This window comes from Chlorocebus sabaeus, chromosome 16 (assembly GCF_047675955.1).
Source record: "Chlorocebus sabaeus isolate Y175 chromosome 16, mChlSab1.0.hap1, whole genome shotgun sequence".
Lineage (NCBI taxonomy): Eukaryota > Metazoa > Chordata > Mammalia > Primates > Cercopithecidae > Chlorocebus > Chlorocebus sabaeus.
Genome location: NC_132919.1, coordinates 955461 through 975164, shown reverse-complemented (window position 1 = coordinate 975164; position 19704 = coordinate 955461). Strand labels below are relative to the sequence as shown.

The window sequence follows — 19704 nt, the reverse complement described above, 5'->3', positions numbered from 1 at the left end:
ATGGCTGCAGAAAGGCAATCCCGTGGACTGCCCAGGAAGGGGAGGTGGCCGGAGCCAGTCTAGGGAGTGGGAGGGGCAACACAGGCTGGAGCCAGCAAGGACCACGTCTTCTCGCACGGCCAAGGACAGGGAGCCCAGCCTCTGCCTTCCTGTCTCCCCACAGGTCCAGGTCCTCCTCTACTACCTGCAGCACCCCCCCATTTCCTTCGCAGAACTCAAGCGGAACACACTGTACTTCTCCACCGACGTGTAACTCGAGGCAGGGTGGCTCCCGGGAGGGGGTGGAGCCAGCCCCTCCAGCCGGGGGCCCAACCCAGACTTGAAAGACTGCAATAGAAAACTCCCAAACCCAGCACTCCAGACTCGAGGGAAGCCAGCTTCCAAGAACTGGAATGCGTCCGTCTTTTGTGCCACCTTGTACAAAGCCGGCTGCCCAGCCCCAGCCTCACCACCGCATCCCACCTCCTGCCCTCTGTACCTCTAGTTGTGTCTGATGCTCCGTGCTGTTCGGGAATTGTTTTATGTACACTTGTCATGCAGAAAAGGTAGTGATCGGCCCGGCGTGGGCACACAGACAGCCCGCTTTGTTCTTTCATTTCCTCCAGCACTTTCTTTCCTCCTGAGTCCAGCCCAAGGCCTTTTATTTTGCGCTGTGTAACTGCTGCCAGCTTCTCTCTTGGCCCTGCTCCCAGATGGCGGTCTCCTGGCAGCCTCCCGTCTTCCTCCACCCGCTCTTCCTTCCCGGCCTGCCTGCATGCATGTGCACCCTCGGTCTTCGCTCCATCACCTCAAAAGCTCTGAAGAGGCCCCGGGTGGCGGGGACAGCGGTGACCTGTTGGGTGCTGCCGTTTGCCGCTGCCGGCCTCTCCTCGACCTCCGCCTTTGGGAGCACACCTGCTTTGCCTTGCTGCCTGTGCAAATGCTGGACAAGGAGATACACTCACACTCGTCCCCAGCTTAGCACAGAGCTGGAGCACCCATTTCTGGAATTTTCCGTTTGGGAATCTCCACTTCTGGGGTTTACCTGTTCAGCCTCCTGCCTATCAGTGAGGCATCTCTGACTGTTTCTTCTACTGCTTTTCAGTTCCCTTCCCTGCTGTTCTATTTCCTTTGAGTGTAAAGACTCACAAGTGACCTGCTATTGAGATAGCCAGAGGGTCAGCAGAGAGTGGGGGAGGGGGCAGTCAGCCTGCTGAGAAAACACCAAGGGCTGAAGTGGGGAGGAATGCACAAGCAGCGCTGGGTGTCCCGGGTCTCAGGCGGGGACGGGCTGAACGGGGGAGGAATGTACACGCAGCGTGTCCCGGGTTGCAGGTGGGACAGCTCTTAGGAGCGAGTTGTGGGGGCTTTTCGAGTGGGGCCAGGCTTCCTGGAGGGTGACTGATGTGGCTGAAGCAGGTGTCCAGGCAGGCAGGTTGCAGCCAGGAGGTCCCTGGTACCGCAGGACCTCGTGGTACTCTTGCCTTAGATTTTACACACTCTCCACAGCCAAGCACTGCCACGGGTCCTTCAGGACCTGGGAAGGAAAGGCACAGGCCCACAGTGGCCAGCCATTGTGGTGCCACCCCAGCTTCTGGACGCAGCCTTTTGGGTAAACGCTGGGAACTCCAGAAGTTGTGGGGAGAGTGGGGAATCAGACAGCTGCCTCTCGGGGCTGGGTTCTGCTGGGGCCTCCTTGTTGGTGCTGTAGGCACCCGCCAGGGAGTAGGGACCTGAAGCTTCCATTCCCAACTTGGAGACTTACTAGGAAGGAGTGAGGTGTGTTCCCACCGCAGTTTCCCATACGAGCTGTGGCTGCCAGCCTCGGGCCTTCAGCCTAGGAGAGCAGACTCGGCTCCAGGGGCTTGAGTTACAGCCACAGTTAAGCTGCTGGCTCTTCTGTGTGGCAGAGCGTCGTTTCTGGGCCCTCAGGACTGGGGAGCTCAGTTCCCATTCTTGTGCTCAGGGCTGAGTCTTAAAGAAGGGTGTGCTGGCCCTAACACTGTAGCACTTGCTCAGTGAGGGGCAGAGCCCTTTTTGATCCCATTTACTCCTGTTGCCTTGGGCAGAACAGTAAATATTCTGTGCACGGAGGAGACATGCCCAAGAGGAAGGAAGTCCTGACCATCAACTGCCTGTAAGGAGCCCGTGCTCCCTGGAACAGGCAGCGAAACTGAGTCTAAAGACCCAGCGCCTGGCCCTTCCTGCGGTCCCTGCCTGGCATCCGAGTGTCGGTGTGTGGCACAGAAGGCTCCTGCTTGCTTCCAAAGCAATGGACAGGAAGGAGCAGAGTGAGTCACGGCCCAGACTGGGCACCTTCGCATCTCAGCCTCAGGGAGCCCCACGGCCCCAAGCTTGCTGAGGCAATATGAGAACAGGCTATGGGAAGGCTGCAAAGGCTGAGAAACGCAAAGGCTCATATTTATAAATCCCACCCCCAGAGCGGGGAGGGTCAGGTGCCAGACCTGGACTAAACTGCACCAAGCAAACACCCAGCGGGGTCTCCTGTGAGCCGGGGACCGTGCAGCCCGGGACCTCCAGTCATTGCACCTGGCAGGAGTCAGGAGCCAGGGACTGTGCAGCCTGGGACCTCCAGTCACTGCACCTGGCAGGAGTCACGCTAAGGGTTCTCCTGTGAGCAGGGACTGTGCAGCCTGGAAGCTGCAGTCACTGTGCCCGGCAGGAGTCAGGCTAAGGAGCCCCGGTCTGCCTGTCCTTGCGGGGCAGTGGCTGATGGCTGCCAGGTTCTGCTGATACACAGGTAGGATGGGCCTGTCATGAATCTCTGACTTTAATAAGTTGGTAAGGATATATTTTTTTGTCTATGTTCTGTTTCAACTTATGTAGATTATTATAAATTGATGTAAACCACGTGAGAGGAAAATGTTAATAAAAAAGGCAAAGCCCCAACATTTGCACAAAACTCAGCCCTGGTGTGTGGATGTTTGTGTTCGCAGTGGTCCAGGGAAGCCACCAATCTAAATATTTAACTCTTCCAGCTGCATCCAGATGCGAGTTTCCAGGAATCTGTTTACCTAATTCACTCCCCTTGAGCCTCCCTGTGGCCCGTGGGGGCTGGGGCAGAGCTGCGGGGAGGTGGGCTTGAGCCCTCTCCTTGCTCTTCAGAAAGGCCTCCGGATCGGCCAGCATCCAGGCTGCTTCTGGCTCACCTTTGCCATGTGCTGCTACAGTACAAATGTCCCACCCGGGACCTGGCCATTGGTGTGCCTTCAAAGTGGCATGACGTTGTCCACTGGAGAGGAAGCATCTTCTTTGATGTAAACGCTTCTCTACACTTTCCTTCCAAGTGGCACATCTTTGAGGCAGCCTTTTGGTCTGATCTGCTTGTCAGAGAAGCTGGGTCTCCGAGGGCCTACCCTCCCTTTGGGTGAGCCAGTGGCATGAATATTGGCTCCCACCAGCCGAAGCAACTGGACACTGAGTTTATTCTGAAGATCAGGAACAGATGTCTCTGAAAATTGCTGTTTGGTTTATGAGCTCATACTGGCTCCCCAGCTATCTAAAACAGGAAACTATTCATCTCTCGAGCGAATAGGCGGCGTGGACAATGCTTGGCTTACGGAACCGATGGCTACTGACAGCCCTGGAGCTCATCTTTCCAGGCAGCATTTCTTGCATTTGCTCCCACGTGCTAGACTGAAAGATGGAAGATCCCAGGCCTCCTAGGACTTTGACAGGTACCAGGTAGAAGTGTCTGCCCTTGCTTCAGAGTGCCTGCAGGTGTCCTGTATTTAGGGACAGTAGAGGAAACAGTTTGTTCTGAGCTCTAGGGAATGCTCCAACTGGCCTAGTAGTGATGAAGCCTCCTAGCTGTGAGACTGGGAGGGGCGTTATATAGAATTCACCGTAAAAGGACATGAGCCTTGAGCAGGAGCTCATATTCCAAGGAAATGGCAAACATGACCCAAGGAAGGTGTTACCAGCTGGGTTTGACATCACTCATGTACACACACACACTTGGGCCACCAGGCCATGTAAGCTGAGTCTGAACTCTGGTTAAGAGTGTGTGGGCTAGAAGACGGGGCAGATGAGGAAGGAGGCAGAAAAAGAAAGGGCAGAGGAATTCACCGTATTATAGGAAAAAGGAGACTCGTTACCACTGGCGGAAGGTGCCCAGAATTGTGTGGCCCCCACCAAGCTACCTGCCTGCGCCCCTCCCAAGAGCAAAGGCCTGACTCCACCAGTGCTGTCTTCCCCGCAGAGCACCAGGGTAAAGCAGCAGCAGTGCTGAAGCCCAACTGTAGACGGCTTTTTTTTTTTTTTTTAAACCCATGGCACACAACTAGTCCAAGAAAAATACCACAAGGTCAAGTGGAAAACACGACATGTTAAAACACTTCCCTGACACTGGAGAACGAGGGTGGTGGTGAACTGCCCCTCAGCGACATCTGATCTTGGCCAGTAGCTGCTGTGACCGAGTCACCAAGATGACCACAGCAGGGCCCTTCACGTGTGACCTCGAGCTCAGCCTGGTCCAGCAGTCACACTGTGAAGCCAGTGTGTGCCTCTCGGCCAGCACAGGAGGGCCCAATGAGTTCATGGATGGGATTTCAGTGCATCCCAGGAAGAGGCTGGGCTGGGCTTCTTGAGGCAGGCCCTGGCAGATGTAACGATCTTGGTGAGGGTGACACAGTCCTCTAGCAACCCTGCCTCAGCCTCCCCATCCCCAGCCTCCTCGGAGCTTTGCCATTCTTTCCCTTCAGATGGTATCTGTGGGCCACCTGGCACTGTTTTTAGAATTAGGGAATTTGAAAATAGAAATCAACCTTTTGAACTGTAAGGTGTGTGCGGCGGGGGGTGGGGGTATATTTTTTTAAAAAAAACAAGGATGGCAGAACACAAAACAAGTGAGATAATTGGTTGGACGGCATCAGTCCGCCTTGCCCTGCCCTGGTATTCGAGACGGATAGTTGCATGGAGTTCCAAGGTAGAACAGCTTCCCGGGTGCCTGTGGAGACACTGCCACCTCTGTGCCCACACCACCAAACAACCTAGAGGGCCAGCTGTGGTCAGGCCTGAAGCTTTGTGGAGCTGAATTCCTATATGTCAACATCCTGTCTCCCAATCTGTTCTGAGAGAGTCCGGCACGGGACATCCTCTGTGAAGGTTGGCTGGAGTCCAGGAGCAGCCAAGTGTCGCTCCCCGAAGGCTGGAGGCAGAGAAGCCAGGCAGCTCCCTCAGAATACCAGTGACAGGAGGGGAAACGAATGTCTTCGGGCCCTGAAGCCAGGCCCTGGTGTGGTACGGAAGCTGTCCTCCAGAGAGCAGCCCGGGCTCGCTCTGGAGAGCTGGCATCGTCCTTCCCCACAGGCAGTTACTCTCACCGGAGGTAATAATCAATTGCAGCAGAGAAAGCAGCAAAACCTCCACAACCAATGGCCCCAGCCTTTAAGCCAGCTGTCAAACAAACAGAAAGAACATGACCTGTGGTGAGTGACACCTGCTGGGTGAGGAGGCACTCGTGGAATGTCTGCACACCCTCAGGTGCCATGAAACAAGCTTAAGCAGTGCGAGTCATTCAAGCGATCATCCCTCCGGAAGACATCAGTGAAGCAGTGTATGTGATCTAATCCAGTGTGCTTTATCTAACTACATTTGTTTAGCTTTTCTCCTTCAAAGGGTATTTCTAGTCTTAGGGAAACAGCCCATCACAGGCAGGAAACTGGTTAAGAGAAGCAGCCCTTGGAATCAAATGAAAGCATATGGCCTTGACCCTGATTTGTTTATGGAATAAATTCCTGGGAAGGTGATCAAAGCAGTCCTTGAGACAGCGGAGCTTCTCAGAGAGGCCCTGGCATAGCTGAACCATGGGACGACCGGCAGAGAAGTTACTTGGTCAGTCATTAATGGTGCCTGAGGAGCAAAACCAGTTTCATGACAGCAAATCATCCTGTCTCTCAGAAGATGAGAAAACCAGCTTTTTGCTCTGGGTAAGTCAGGGCATGACAGATGGAAAGCGACCCAGTGATAAAACACTGATGCTTCTAGGAAAGTCAAGTCAGCAGGGCCCTCCCCCACACTCTGAATGGACATGCCAACAGGGAGAAGTGGCAGCAAATTGTTTTTTTCTTCTTTTTTTTTTTTTTTTTTTTTTTTTACAGCTGATAATCTAATATTTCTAGAATATCTGTACTTAGCATTCAATGGGTAAAAATCAGAATCCCCGAGGGCAGAAAGATATTACTGTTATAATTTCTATCTAGAATTAAAACAGACAATTGTCTAGAATTATTGAGAAAAATGTTGGCCACATGTGGTGGCTCATGCCTGTAATCCCAGCACTTTGGGAGACTGAGGCAGGCAGATCACGAGGTCAGGAGTTTGAGACCAGGTGAAATCCGGTCTCTACTTAAAAAATACAAAAAAAAAAAAAAAAAAAATTAGCCGAGCGTGGTGGCAGGTGCCTGTAATCCCAGCTACCTGGAAGGCTGAGGTAGGGGAATCGCCTGAACCCAGGAGGTGGCGGTTGCAGTGAGCCAACATCATGCCACTGCACTCCAGCCTGGGCAACAGAGTGAGATTCGGTCTCTTAAAAAAAAAAAAAAAAAGTTACAACTGACGGGGGTGCTGCTTGCATCTCATGAGTAGAGGCCGGGGGTACTGCTAAACATCTCAGAATGCACAAAACAGACCCAATCCCAGCAAAGACTCATCTGGTCGAAAATGTCAATAGTGCCAACGATGAGAAACCCTAATCTAGATCCTAGCGAGTTTCCAAACCCGAGTTAACACAGAAACAAACATGATTTATTTGTCAGAGGGGAAGAAGATCAAGTGTCCCTGGAACACTTGTGTGTTTGGAAATGACAACCTCAGCATGTTGTCCAAGGCCACAAAGGAAAAGCATTCGAGAGCCGTTTACTAACCTCTGAAACCAATGGCTCCTCCAGTGATGCAGCCACTAATGACACTGTTCTTCCAATCCGATTTTCCCCGGTACTGTGGGTGGAGAAGTACAGGTTAGAGCCAAAGAAACAAGCCAGGCGGGACCATGAAGGAAGAATACACAGGGTTGCTAGTTAGCTCATTCAGTCCCTACCCAAAGGAAACCTAATCTTTCTCAAAGATACAGTTCATAAGTATACAGCGTGTGTGTATATATGTATATATACGTATATATACATACTATGTGTATATATACGTGTATATATATAGTATGTGTTCATAGATGCTTCCTGCAGGTGGCACCAGAGTGCTGAAACCAAGTCCAGCATTTGAAATGTAATCAAAATTTCTTCAAGGGGCTCTCCAGTAAGTCTCATGTTTAAAATCATTAGCTACCTTCTAGCCTACAAAAAGTAAAATATAATGCAAGCCCATACTGTAAACACACAAAAAGTCTGCATTAGGGACTATTTTATGGAAGTTCAACCTAGAACGTATCTGATGCTTTTGATCTGCTTTCTAGTAACAACTTTCAAATAACTTTTAAAGAGCAGTTTCTCTTTAAAAGTCATGAAATGGCGGCCCCAGCAAGGATTTCTCAGAAGGCAGAGACACTTACAGATTCTACCAAACACTCAGTACAAGAAAACATGGCTCCCACAATGGCAAAATTTTTGGCATAGGACATTCCTCTCTGCCCCATGTCTTTCAGAACTTCTTTCGCAGTCGGTGTACGGTAAGGATCCTTCGGGTCAAAGCCCACGTTCGTATCGATGCCAGCGGTAAACACCCCAAATGCACCTCCTAAGACAAATCCTAGAAGCAAACACAGAGATGAAGGTGTCTTTGGCATGTTTTCTGGATTACTGTATTGGGATCATCCTGGAAGGGCCATACTTTTGGATGACCACTGGTGCAAAGGACAACCCCCTCTTGCCACTCAAACTCTCCACTTGCCTGGTGGAGAGTTTTGCACAATCCAGGGTCTGTCTGACTGACATCATCTTCTCTGTCTCCTCTAGGATTTCTTCTTCCATTCCCTAACATTTCTCAAGATTCCATCTTTAACCCTCTTATTCTCTCTACACTCTCTCATATGTAAACTAGTCACCCTCAAGTTCAGCTATCCGCTTTGCAAATCACTCTCTTGGCCACTGTGACATTCACAGTAATGCTTTACTGAACACTACATGCCAGATATGCCACAGCCTCATTCATTCTTCACAATAATCCAGTGAGACAGATGCTATTAGCCTCTCCTTTCTATAGATAAACTGAGGCTCAGAGAGGTTAAGCAACTTCTCCCAAGGCCACACAGCTACCTAATGGCAAATCCCACACTGTTTTCCACATCTGACCTTCCTGAGCTGGACATGTCCATGTGGATGTCCTCTCATGGCTTCATGGTCAATATGAGTTCAATACAATCATGGGCATCTCCCCTCCAGACTTTCCGGCCTACAGCTCCTTCCTTCCAGTCATGCCATCTCCAAACACTAGGAGCACCTCTGACAGCTTCTTTACTTCCTCCTATAACCAGTCAGTCATGAAACACAGCAAAATCTTTCATCCTACTTTTGCAAGTCAAGTCCATCCCTGCCTGTGTCCACAATTACCACCCCAGTCCGGGGCCTTCATCACTTCAACTGTGGAGCACTATGAAGACCCCATTCATCCTTTCAACAACTCTATCAGTGATTTATTAGGGTCAGGCGGAGTGAGGAGCAAACACCCAGTCCATGCCCTCATGAAGCTTCAGTCTCGCAAACTTCCTCTCTGGCCTTCTCATCCACAGATTTTTCTTTCCTTCACCATACTCTATCCTAATTCACCATGTTCATTACCACTTGTTATTCTTTGTAAAAAACATCAACTACTGCCCTAATGCCTGTAAGCAAAACGCCCAAATCTCCCCCTGACTCAACCCCAAACTTGAAATAACATTTCTCCTTTGCCTAAGTGTATTTTCTTCCTTTTTTTTTTTTTTTGAGATGGAGTCTCTGTTGCCAGGCTGGAGTGCAATGGCGTGATCTTGGCTCACTGCAACCTCCACCTCCTGGTTTCAAGCCATTCTTCTGCCTCAGCCTCCCGAGTAGCTGGGATTACAGGCACACACCACCATGCCCAGCTAATTTTTGTATTTTTAGTAGAGACGGGGTTTCACCATGTTGGCTAGGATGGTCTTGACCTCTTGACCTTGTGATCCGCCTGCCTTGGCCTCCCAAAGCGTTGGGATTACAGGCATGAGCTACTGTGCCCGGTCCCTTTTTTTTTTTTTTTTTTTTGAGACAGGATCTTGCTCTGTCACCCAGGCTGGAGTGCGGTAACTCGATCACAGCTCACTGCAGCCTCAACCATCTGGGCTCGAGAGATCCTCCTGCCTCAGGCTCCCGAGTAGCTGGGCTCTCAGGTGCATACCAGCTAATTTTTGTATTTTTCGTAAAGATGGGGTTTCGCTATATTGGCCAGGCTGGTCTCGAACTCCTGGGATCAAGCGATCCACCCGCCTCAGCCTCCCAAAGAGCTGGGATTATACAGGAATGAGCCACCGCACCCACCCCGCCTACCTGTATTTTCTCAATCCTTCAAAGACGCAGCTCCAGTCTCACCTATGGTCTTCCTCAACCAAAAAAAAAAAAAAGACCTTTCTTCCTACTTCACTTGTTTTCATTGACATTCTCACTACATTCATTTCTTAAATGTCTTTCATTCTCAGTGAGACTTAAACTCATCTGCAAATGTAGCCAACCTATTTACCCTGCACACAGAAGGAATACCGTACATTCTCAAACTCCAAAAAGCTTAAGGGAAACGTAGAAGGACAAGTGCAGACTTCGTCTCTCCTTGCTCGCTGCTGTCTAGTCACAGTGGTCTTTCAGTTTTTCAAACCTCAAGCAACCGCTGCCCTAGCGCCGTCTGCATGTGCATTTCCATATGTCTGCATCATTCCTCTGCAGTGTTCCTGCTGGACATTCTTCTCCACATCGTATAATACGGGCCCCGTGAAGACCAGGCTCTTGTCTCTCTCTCCTGGCACATGATAGTTGCTTAGGAACGATTTGTTGAAGGATTTAAGAGAATGAGCGAATTCAAGGGAATGAACGGATGAATGAAGTCACCCATGTAATCACTTTTTTCTTTTCGAGATGCAGTCTCGCTCTGTCGCCCAGGCTGGGGTGCAATGGCGCTATCTCGGCTCACTGCAACCTCCGCCTCCTGGGTTCAAGCGATTCTCCTGCCTCAGCCTTCCGCATAGCTGGGACTACAGGCGCCCGCCACCATGCCCGGCTAATTTTTTATATTTTTAGTAGAAACAGGGTTTCACCGTGTTAGCCAGGATGTCATGTAATAACTTTTTAGGCCCCAACCACAGCACCGATCCTCTGATGCAATTTTCATCAAGAAAGCAGAGCTGAGGGGGCAGGAGAGGTGACGTTCACGGAACGAGGTGGGGGTGTGGTCAAGGTCAAGGCCCGCAGTCCCTCGCCTCGCAGGCGCGTGGTCTTCTCTGCAGAGATCCCCACTGCCGTCCAGGCCCTCAGCCTCCCAAGGATCCCACTCGCCCGGCCTCACCTCCCACGCAGGCCAGCGCAGCCTTGAAGGCACAGCTTTCCATCACCTTCTCGATCATCTTCTGCTCCTCACTCTTGGCTGGACTTGGGATCCCGCCCAGGCTCCCAGGCTCCAGGAGCCGGGGCTGACGCTTGTCACCCACCAGGTACTGTAGGAGAAGGCTGTACTGCAGCGGAGCTTCGGCGGAACCCGCTGCCTCAGGGGCCGAAGCCCCGGCATTAGGGGCGGCCGCCGCCATGACAGTCGCTGCCCAAGCAACCCTCGCGTCCTTCCCCCCGCAGCAGATTCGACAAGCGTCACCCTGCGAGCCCTGACACTAGCCACCGTCGGCAACGGCAGATTCGCAGCAAGAGGAAGCCGCGGCCGCAAGGGACGTCGTGCGCACATCAGCGGGAGCGCTATCGTATTTCCAAAAAGAAAGCCTCTTGTGAAAATGGAATTGGGCTTGAACAGCTTTCCCCATGTCACAGACAAAGGAGATTCAGATTCACCAGAAAGCGCCCTCACGATCGGGGCTGCAGCGCGGTGAGTACAGAGATTTGTAGTTCCAATCCGACATCCAACTACATTTCCCAGGAAGCGTTGCGCGTGCTCTCGCGTCTCGGCCCCGCGCGGGGCTCCTACGCGCTGCTGAGGGGAGCGAGGAGCGGCCGAGCGCTCCGGGGCTGCCGTGCTCCGGATCGCCGGGAGGGGACGCGCGAGCATTCTCGCTGCCCTTTCCGCCTCCTGCTGTCATCGGGCGTGGAGGCGTTAAATCCTGTGGTCCCGGAAGGTGCGGTGAGGGCTGGACGCTTTGTAGACAACGCGTGAACGTGTGCTGGAAATGCGCGGACCGGGTGCGGGGGCTGACGCCTGTCTTCCAGCACTTTGGGAGCCGAGAGCGGTAGATCATGAGGTCAGGAGTTCGAGACCAGCCTAACCAACATGGTGAAACCCCATCTCTACTAAAAATACAAAACAAAAATTAGCTGGGCGTGGTGGTGCACGCCTGTATTCCCAGCTACTTGAGAGGCTGAGGCAGGAGACCCCGTCTCTACTAAAAATACAAAAATTAGCCAGATGATGGCAGGCGCCTGTAATCTCAGTTGCTTGGGAGGCTGAGACAGGAGAATCGCTTAAACCCGGGAGGTGGAGGTTGCAGTGAGCCAAGATCGCGCCATCACACTCCAGCCTGGGCGACAAGAGCAAGACTCTGTCTAAAAAAAAAAAAAAAAATCCTAACTTACAGCATTTGCTGGCTTGAGTGGTGTCAATATCCCCATCATGGCTGATTTCAAACTACTAAGCGAGGTCATCAGTCAGAATTGGGAAGACTCACAGCAGCACGTGGTTAGACAATGTTTCTATCACACAGATACAATCTATGGAAATAACCTCAGCAGCATAGATAGGAGTACGGTGTAGTAAAACTTTTAGGAGGTGATGAGTTCTTGAGCACACATTACCTGTTTTTAGTATAATTTGATTATAAATGTATAAAATGTAATTTTTATTAATAACCGTGCTTAACAAGCAGCTAAAAAACTCCTGATAATTTATTGCCTTACTTTTAAAAATTATTCTTTTGAGACAGAGTCTTGCTCTGCCACCCAGGCTGGAGTGCAGTGGCACAATCTCGGCTCACTGCAACCTCCACCTCCTGGATTCAAACAGTTCTCTGCCTCAGGCTCCCCAGTAGCTGGGATTACAGGCACCTGCCACCACGCCCGGCTAATTTTTGTATTTTTAGTAGAGATGGGATTTCACCATGTTTGCCAGGCTACTCTTGAACTCCTGACCTCATGATCCACCCGCCTCGGCCTCCCAAAGTGCTGGGACGACAGGCATGAGCCAAGAATGTAATTTTTAATAATAACTGTACTTAACCAGCTCAAAAACTCCTGATAATGTATTGCCTTAATTTTTTAAATTATTATTTTGAGACTGTCGTGCTCTTGTCACCCAGGCTGGAGTGCCGTGGTGCAATCTCGGCTCACTGCAACCTCCACCTCCCAGGTTTGAGTGATTCTCCTCCCTCAGCCTACTGAGTAGCTGGGATTACAGGCACGTGCCACCATGTCTGGCTAATTTTTGTATTTTTAGTAGAGACAGGGTTTCACCATGTTGGTCAGGCTGGTCTTGAACTCCTGACCTCAGGTGATCCACCCACCTTGGCCTCCCAAAGTGCTGGGATTGCAGGCGAGAGTCACCGCTCCTGGCCAGTTAGGGCCTTTTTGTTATTGTTAAACATTTGCCATTATACCGCAGCACTGCAAGCATATAAGAACACGTTCTCTTCGAGGAAACCAGAACTGGGGCCTGGAGGCAGAGAAATTGGGAATGGATTTCTGGTCGTATCCAGAAAAATCTTAGGGGATGTTGGAGGGAGGTTTTCAGTCCCAAGAATGCTAACACTTTGGCATCATTGTGCACTCCTGATATGAACAAAATGTGGCCTGGGAACACTTCTGGGCATTTAAGCCCACTTTTTGCTAATGGCCCAAAGGCAGTGCCATAGCAAGCATCTGCTTACTTGGGCCAGGGGCTCTCAGAAGATGTTGATCAAAAAAGATTCCTTTGCTGGGCATGGTGGCTCACACCTGTAATCCCAGCACTTCGGGAGGCTGAGGCAGGAAAATTGCTTGAGTCCGGAAGGTTGAGACTGCAGTGGGTCATGATCGTGCCACTGCACTCCAGCGTGGTAATGGAACCAGACCCTGTCAAAAAGAAAAAAAAGGTTCCTCTAAGTAAACAGTGGTCATTTTATTCAGAAGGCTGAAACACAATTTCCATCAAGAGCTGCGAAAGGACTGGGGTCTTCCGTAGCCCAGGAGCCTCACAGATATGTGTGAGTTGTAAGAAGAAGTGAAGTGTCCTCTTAAGAATATTGGCCGGGCGCGGGGGCTCACGCCTGTCATTCCAGCACTTTGGGAGGCTGAAGCGGGCGGATCACAAGGTCAAGAGATAGAGACCAGCCTGGCCAACATGGTGAAACCCCGTCTCTACTAAAAATACAAAAATTAGCTGGGCATGGTGGCCGTACACCTGTAGTCCCAGCTACTCGGGAGGCTGAGGGAGGAGAATTGCTTGAACCCACGAGGCGTAGGCTTGCAATGAGCTGAGATCGCACCACTGCACTCCAGCCTGGAGACAGAGTGAGACTCCGTCTCAAAAAAAAAAAAAGTGGGGGGAGGGGTCTTTGGGTACCTAGAGAAGAAATGGGTGGGACCTAATGAGCCTTACTGGAAGCCGTACTTTTGGGACACGTTGCCCCAGATCAGGATGGAATACCCTACCTGGCAGAAATGGAGGCCAGACAGCTGCACAGGCTCATGTGGGGGTGGAGTGGCTCTTAGCTTTTCTCTCTGAAGTCACTTTCCCCACAAGAGGACATTTATTGTCTGGGCTGGTGTGACAGATGGGATAAGGCTTGACGCTGCTGGCTGCAGCAGATGGAAACAAGGCAGGGGGCGTGGGGCCTCCAGCCATGAGTTGTGGGGTCGCATGGGCAGCCGGCGATAAACAGCACCCCAGGCTGGGGTCCCCCAGGCCCAGCCCTGGGCACCGTCGGTCCCTCCCTTCTCTCTCCACAGTGACGGTCATGTAACAGCATCATCTGTTCATCTTCATAAATAGAGTATTGGCCAGGCGAGGGCTGGGCTTCCTGCAGGTCCCTGAGACTGCCCCAAACCATCACTGAGAACCAGGTGGTTAAGCTGCTGAGTGCAGAGTTAGTTTCTGACTAAGGTCTGAGGTGGGTGTGTAAATTTTGGATTTCCCAGGTGATGCTACTGCTGGTTGGGGACCACATTTTTTTTTTTTCTTTTTTCTGAGATGGAATCTCACTCTGTCGCCCAGGCTGGAGTGCAATGGTGTGATCTCGGCTCACTGCAATCTCCACCTCCCAGCTTTAAGTGAGTCTCCTGCCTCAGGCTCCCAACCCCAGCTACAGGCGTGAGCCACCATGCCCAGCTAATTTTTTATATTTTTAGTAGAGACAGAGTTTCACCCTGTTGGCCAGGCTGCTCTTGAACTCCTGACCTCAGGTGATCCGCCCACCGCAGCCTCCCAAAGTGCTGGGATTACAGGTGTGAGCCACTGCGCTCAGACCCTTGTGAACTTTTGCTAGTAATTCTTTTTTCTTCTCACAACACTCTTCCCATGCCCCTCAGTTCTGTCTTTAAAAGATTCCTGCCCTTCAAAACTTACCTTTTCTGATTAATCTAATTGGAAGTAATGTCTTCTCTGAGCCTCTTTTCTTCTGAGACAGGGTCTTTCTTTGTGGCCCAAACTGGAGTGTAGTGGCACCATCGTGGCTCGCTGCAGCCTCGACCTCCTGGGCTCAAGGAATCCTCTTACCTCAGCCCCCCCAAGTAGCTGGGACCATGGGCGTGTGCCACCATGCTAGGCTAATTTTTAAAACCCTTTTTTATAGAAACTAGTTCTTATTCTATTGCCCAGACTGGTCTTAAACTCCTAGGCTCAAGCAATCCTGCCACCTCAGCCTCCCAAAGTGCTGGGATTACAGGCGTGAGCCACCGCCCCCGGCCTCTTAATTAATAGGCTCTTAACTGGTTTTGGGACTCCTACCTTGCTCTTCTCCAAACGATTCACAGAATGATCTTCCCACACAGGACTGTGATTGTGCTCCCTGCTCTGAATTCTACTTCATGCCAGGAGAAAATCTGAACTCAACGTGTTGCTTTTACAACTTGTGCCCAGGAAGACACAGGTGCTTCTGTCCAAGTTTAGTTCTTCTTTTTTTTTTTCTTTTTTTTTGAGACAGAGTCTTGCTTCTTCATTCTTCACCCAGGCTGGAGTGCAATGATGAGATCTCGGCTCACTGCAAACTCTGCCTCCCGGGTTCAAGCAATTCTCCTGCCTCAGCCTCCCAAGTAGCTGGGATTACAGGCATGTGCCAGCAGGCCTGGCTAATTTTTTGTATTTTTAGTAGAGATGGGGTTTCACCATGTTGGCCAGCATGGTCTTGAACTCCTGACCTCAAGTGATCTGCCAGCCTCGGCCTCCCAAAGTGCTGGGATTACTGGCGTGAGCCACCGTGCCCAGTGTAGGGGAACAAGTTATAATCCTCAGATCTGATCTGAAAAGTGTTAGAAGCAGATAGAAAAATGCATAATGTTTTCTCCAGCACCTTATGCTTCTACAAGGAAGTCAGAAAAGAGTTAGGAAACTTGTTTAGGAAGTAGAGACTAATGGCCAGGCATGGTGGCTCATGCCTATAATCCCAGCACTTTGGGAGGTTAAGGCAGGAGGATCACTTGAACCCAGGAGTTCGAGACCAGCCTTGGCCACATAGTGAGACTGTGTCTCTACAAAAAAATACAAAAATTAGGCCGGGCACGGTGGCTCACACCTGTAATCCCAGCACTTTGGGAGGCCAAGGGGGGCAGATCATGAGGTCGGAAGATTGAGACCATCCTGGCTAACACGGTGAAACCCTGTCTCTACTAAAAAATACAAAAAATTAGCCAGGCGTGGTGGTGGGTGCCTGTAGTCACAGCTACTCGGGAGGCTGAGGCAGGAGACTGGCATGAACCCGGGAGGTGGAGCTTGCAGTGAGCCAAGATCGTGCCACTGCACTCCAGCCTGGGCAACAGAGTGAGACTCCATCTCAAAAAAAAAAAAAAAAAAAAAAAAAAAAAAAAGCCAGGCGCGATGGCTCACGCCTGTAATCCCAACACTTTGGGAGGCCGAGGCGGGCAGATCACAAGGTCAGGAGATCGAGACCACGGTGAAACCCCATCTCTACTAAAAATACAAAAAACTAGCCGGGCGCAGTTGCGGGCGCCTGTAGTCCCAGCTACTTGGGAGGCTGAGGTGGGAGGATTGTTTGAGCCCGGGAGGTCGAGGCTTCAGTGAGCCATCATCGTACCATTGCACTCCAGCCAGGGTGACAGAGTGAGAACTATCTCAAAAAAGAAAAAAAAAAACCCGAACACCAGACTTGTCCTGCTTTGCTAAGGGATAAAAGGAATAACAGAAAGAATAATAAATAATGGTGACTTCCCACAGTTACACGTCAAGTTGGTGCCAGAAAGATCTGCACCACACGTCTGCCATAGCCCTTTCTTCATCTTGATCCTTGTCAGATCTCACCTCCATATTCTGCTTTATGTACTTCTCTATCAAGTAATTTCCTTTATTAGTGGATCTGTCGTAAAATACGAACTCTTTAAAAAGGAAAATATAAAACAGACATTAAAACTTGTAATACAGGCCGGGCGCAGTGGCTCACGCCTGTAATTCCAGGACTTTGGGAGGCCGAGGTAGGCGGATCACTTGAGGTCAGGAGTTCAAGACCAGCCTGGCCAACATGGTGAAACCCTGTCTCTACTAAAAATGCAAAAATCAGCCAGGTGTGGCGGTACACACCTGTAATCCCAGCTACTAGAAAGGCAGGAGAATCACTTGAATGCGGGAGGCGGAGCTTGCAGTGAGCCGAGATCGTGCCACTGCACTCCAGCCTGGGTGACAGAGTGAGACTCTCCATCTCAAAAAAAAAAAAAAAAAAAATTGTTAATACAGCATTAATCTACAAGTAAAATCTTTTACAGGCAACTCCCAATTAAATGGGATAAATTTTTTGTTTGCATCCATTTTGATTCAGATTTTGTGGAATCAATTATTTCCTGATTGAACTGGACTGAGAAAACTTCCATCACCCAAATGTTCGTTTACTACTAACAGCTTTGTTATGATGGAATTTGATTTTTCCTGTGTGAGATAATTTTTCTCTTTCATTCAGAGTTGCCCTGCTGTATTTTAAATATTTTGTTCTGCACTTACAGTAGCTTATCCTTTGAATAAGTTCTTATTCAAAAATTCAAAAACTATTTTTGGACTAAAATCATACCTTCCATATTTTTCTTGCATCTATTTCTAGTCTTCCAATTCCCTTCCCCAAGCAACCTGCTACTATTCCTTAAATGTCTTTCCAGATCTGTTTCATGCATATGTAAGCATTATATTTGTGTGTGTGTGCGTGTGTGTGTGTGCACATGTTTTTCACCACTTAAAAGAATTACAAATGGGGCCGGGTGCAGTGGCTCATGCCTGTGATCCCTGCAGTTCAGAGGGCCAAGCTGGGAGGATCACTTGAAGCCAGGAGTTAAAGACCAGCCTGGGCAGCATAGTGAGACCTCTGTCTCTAAAAAAAAAAAAAAAATTAGCCAGGCATGGTGAAGTGCATCTGTAGTTCCAGCTACCCGGGAGGCTGAGGTGAGAGGATCACTTGAGCCCAGGAGTTGGAGGCTGCAGCGAGCCATGATCATATCACTATACCCCAGCCTGGGAGATAGAGCAAGACCCTATTTCTTTTTTTTTTCCCCCCCCTTTTTTTTTTTAGATGGAGTCTCGCTGTGTCGCCAGGCTGGAGTGCAGTGGTGAGATCTTGGCTCACTGCAACATCCGCCTCCTGGCTTCAAGCGATTCTCCTGCCTCAGTCTCCTGAGTAGCTGGAATTACAGGCGTCCACCACCGCATTCGGCTAATTTTTGTATTTTTAATAGAGATAGGGTTTCACCATGTTGGCCAGGATGGTCTTGATCTCTTGACCTTGTGATCCGCCCACCTCGGCCTCCCAAAGTGCTGGGATTATAGGCGTGAGCCACTGTGCCTGGCCAAGACCCTGTTTCTTTAAAAAAAAAAAAAAAAGGGCAAGTCATAGGTTAGTATTTCCTACCTCTTCTGCACCTTTCTTTCTCTTGTGCTACATCTTAAAGATACCCCATGGCAGTGTGTGTGATGGGTAACTGTATGTGCCAACTTGACTGGGCCATTGAGTGTCCAGATATTTAAAGACAACACAATCCTCATTTGGGTGTGTTAGCCTGACCTAGTTATAGAGTGACCGGATACAGAGTGAGCTTTGAGAGGGACCAGAGCGAGAGACGGCATCGCAGCGGGTTCTGACTGCGACGCAAGCTGCTCTCCACATGGGCCATGTGATCTGGCCGGTCCAGTGGTGCTTGACGAGACCGTGGAGACAGGGATGCTGTCTGCAGCCTCTGGCAGGCCCTACAGGTGAATCAGAGCAAGCCTATAGGATTTTGGAGCAAAGCTCTGCCATCCTGTGGACAGTGCTCTGCTTTTGAGACACAGCTTCTGGTCTGCTCCTGGGCCTTCTGGGAGACTGATGCTTAGCCATGGGCCACGGAGTTACCATGTGGCCTGAGCTGCCCGTCGTGAACTGGAGGTTCTCTGACCCATCAAGCCGTAAGGCATGGTGCTTCACCATCTAATGGAAACGGTGTACACGTGACCGGGCCCAAGCAGGCCCTGAAGGCACCGGGAAGTTAGATGAAGAAGCAGCTTCAAAGGCCTTTGGTTCCCACTCCTACAACTCCACCCTGCCTCCCCTCTCCCAGCCCGCCGCAACTCCACCCTGCCTCCCCTCTCCCAGCCCGCACCTCTAGCATCATGGAGAGTCCCCCATGATGAGCTGACAGAGAAAGCGAAGACTCACGTCCCAGTTTGCGGATGGTTCTGTACCACGTGCAGGCTCTGCCTGAAACTGAGCAGCTGCCCTCCAGCCTCTTCCTTGGACGTCCCTGAAGGGAAGTGGCGGAGGCATATCCTCCTGGTGGGCAGACGTTGGCGCAGTGCACCTGGTTGTTGGTTGTGTTCGGAAGGAGAAATGGCCGGATGTGAGAGCATACACCGATTCGCGGACTGTAGCCAATGATTTGCCTGGAGAGTCAGGGACTTGGAAGGAACATGACTGGAAATTTGGTGACAAGGAAACCCAGGGAACTGAGAGAAGAGGTATGTGGGCACAAACCATGAAGATACTTGTGTCCTGTATAAATGCTCGTTAAAGGGTGGCCTCACCAGGGAAGGGTCTGAATCATCAAGCGACAGGATGACCCGTGCTCCGGGTGCTGCTCCGCCTTTCGCCCCCGACACCACGGTTGGTGCCCAGTGGGCTCGTGAACAAAGTGGCCATGAGGGCAGGGATAAAAGTTATTCATGGGCTCACAGCAGACTTTGACTCACTATGGCCATCCTGGCTACAGCCACTACTGAATGCCCCATCTGCCAGCAACAGAGACCAGCCCTGAGCCCCTGACATGGGGCCATTGATCCCTGGGGTGATCAGCCAGCAACCCGGTGACCCGATTCCCTGGGGTGAGATCGGCCAGCGACCCAGTGACCCCATTCCCTGGGGTGAGATCGGCCAGCGACCCGGTGACCCCAATCCCTGTGGTGAAATCAGCTAGCGACCTGGTGACCCTAATCCCTGGGGTG

The 19704-nt window shown here is 50.8% G+C and overlaps 2 protein-coding genes across 6 annotated transcripts in view; one reads left to right on the top strand and one right to left on the bottom strand.

Moving 5' to 3' along the window:
• Positions 1–2906, top strand: part of ABR (ABR activator of RhoGEF and GTPase) — a 231408-nt gene extending 228502 nt beyond the window's left edge. For all 5 annotated transcript variants that reach the window (XM_037987870.2, XM_037987871.2, XM_073023849.1 and 2 more), the window contains one exon: positions 164–2906. In XM_037987870.2, coding sequence (XP_037843798.2) covers positions 164–253 — 90 coding nt within the window. In that variant the 3' untranslated portion in view covers positions 254–2906. The remainder of the gene's footprint in view (positions 1–163) is intronic.
• A 1401-nt stretch (positions 2907–4307) lies between these two features.
• TIMM22 (translocase of inner mitochondrial membrane 22) lies at positions 4308–10744 on the bottom strand. Its single transcript, XM_008009747.3, has 4 exons — positions 10459–10744; positions 7505–7701; positions 6867–6939; positions 4308–5397 (listed from the first exon to the last, which is right to left on the bottom strand). Exons 1-4 carry the CDS (start codon positions 10694–10696, stop codon positions 5321–5323), a joined length of 585 nt encoding a protein of 194 aa, XP_008007938.1. The 5' UTR covers positions 10697–10744; the 3' UTR covers positions 4308–5320.
• Between the last annotated feature and the right edge of the window lie 8960 nt (positions 10745–19704).

Bases quoted from the DNA above. Each gene is read 5' to 3' on its own strand.
- TIMM22 (XM_008009747.3), bottom strand. From the start codon at position 10,696: ATGGCGGCGGCCGCCCCTAATGCCGGGGCTTCGGCCCCTGAGGCAGCG. The intron at 7,702-10,458 runs GTGAGGCCGGGC...GTTTGCTTCTAG, and splicing joins TGCGCTGGCCTGCGTGGGAG to GATTTGTCTTAGGAGGTGCA. The intron at 5,398-6,866 runs GTTAGTAAACGG...TTTGTTTGACAG, and splicing joins AGGAGCCATTGGTTTCAGAG to CTGGCTTAAAGGCTGGGGCC.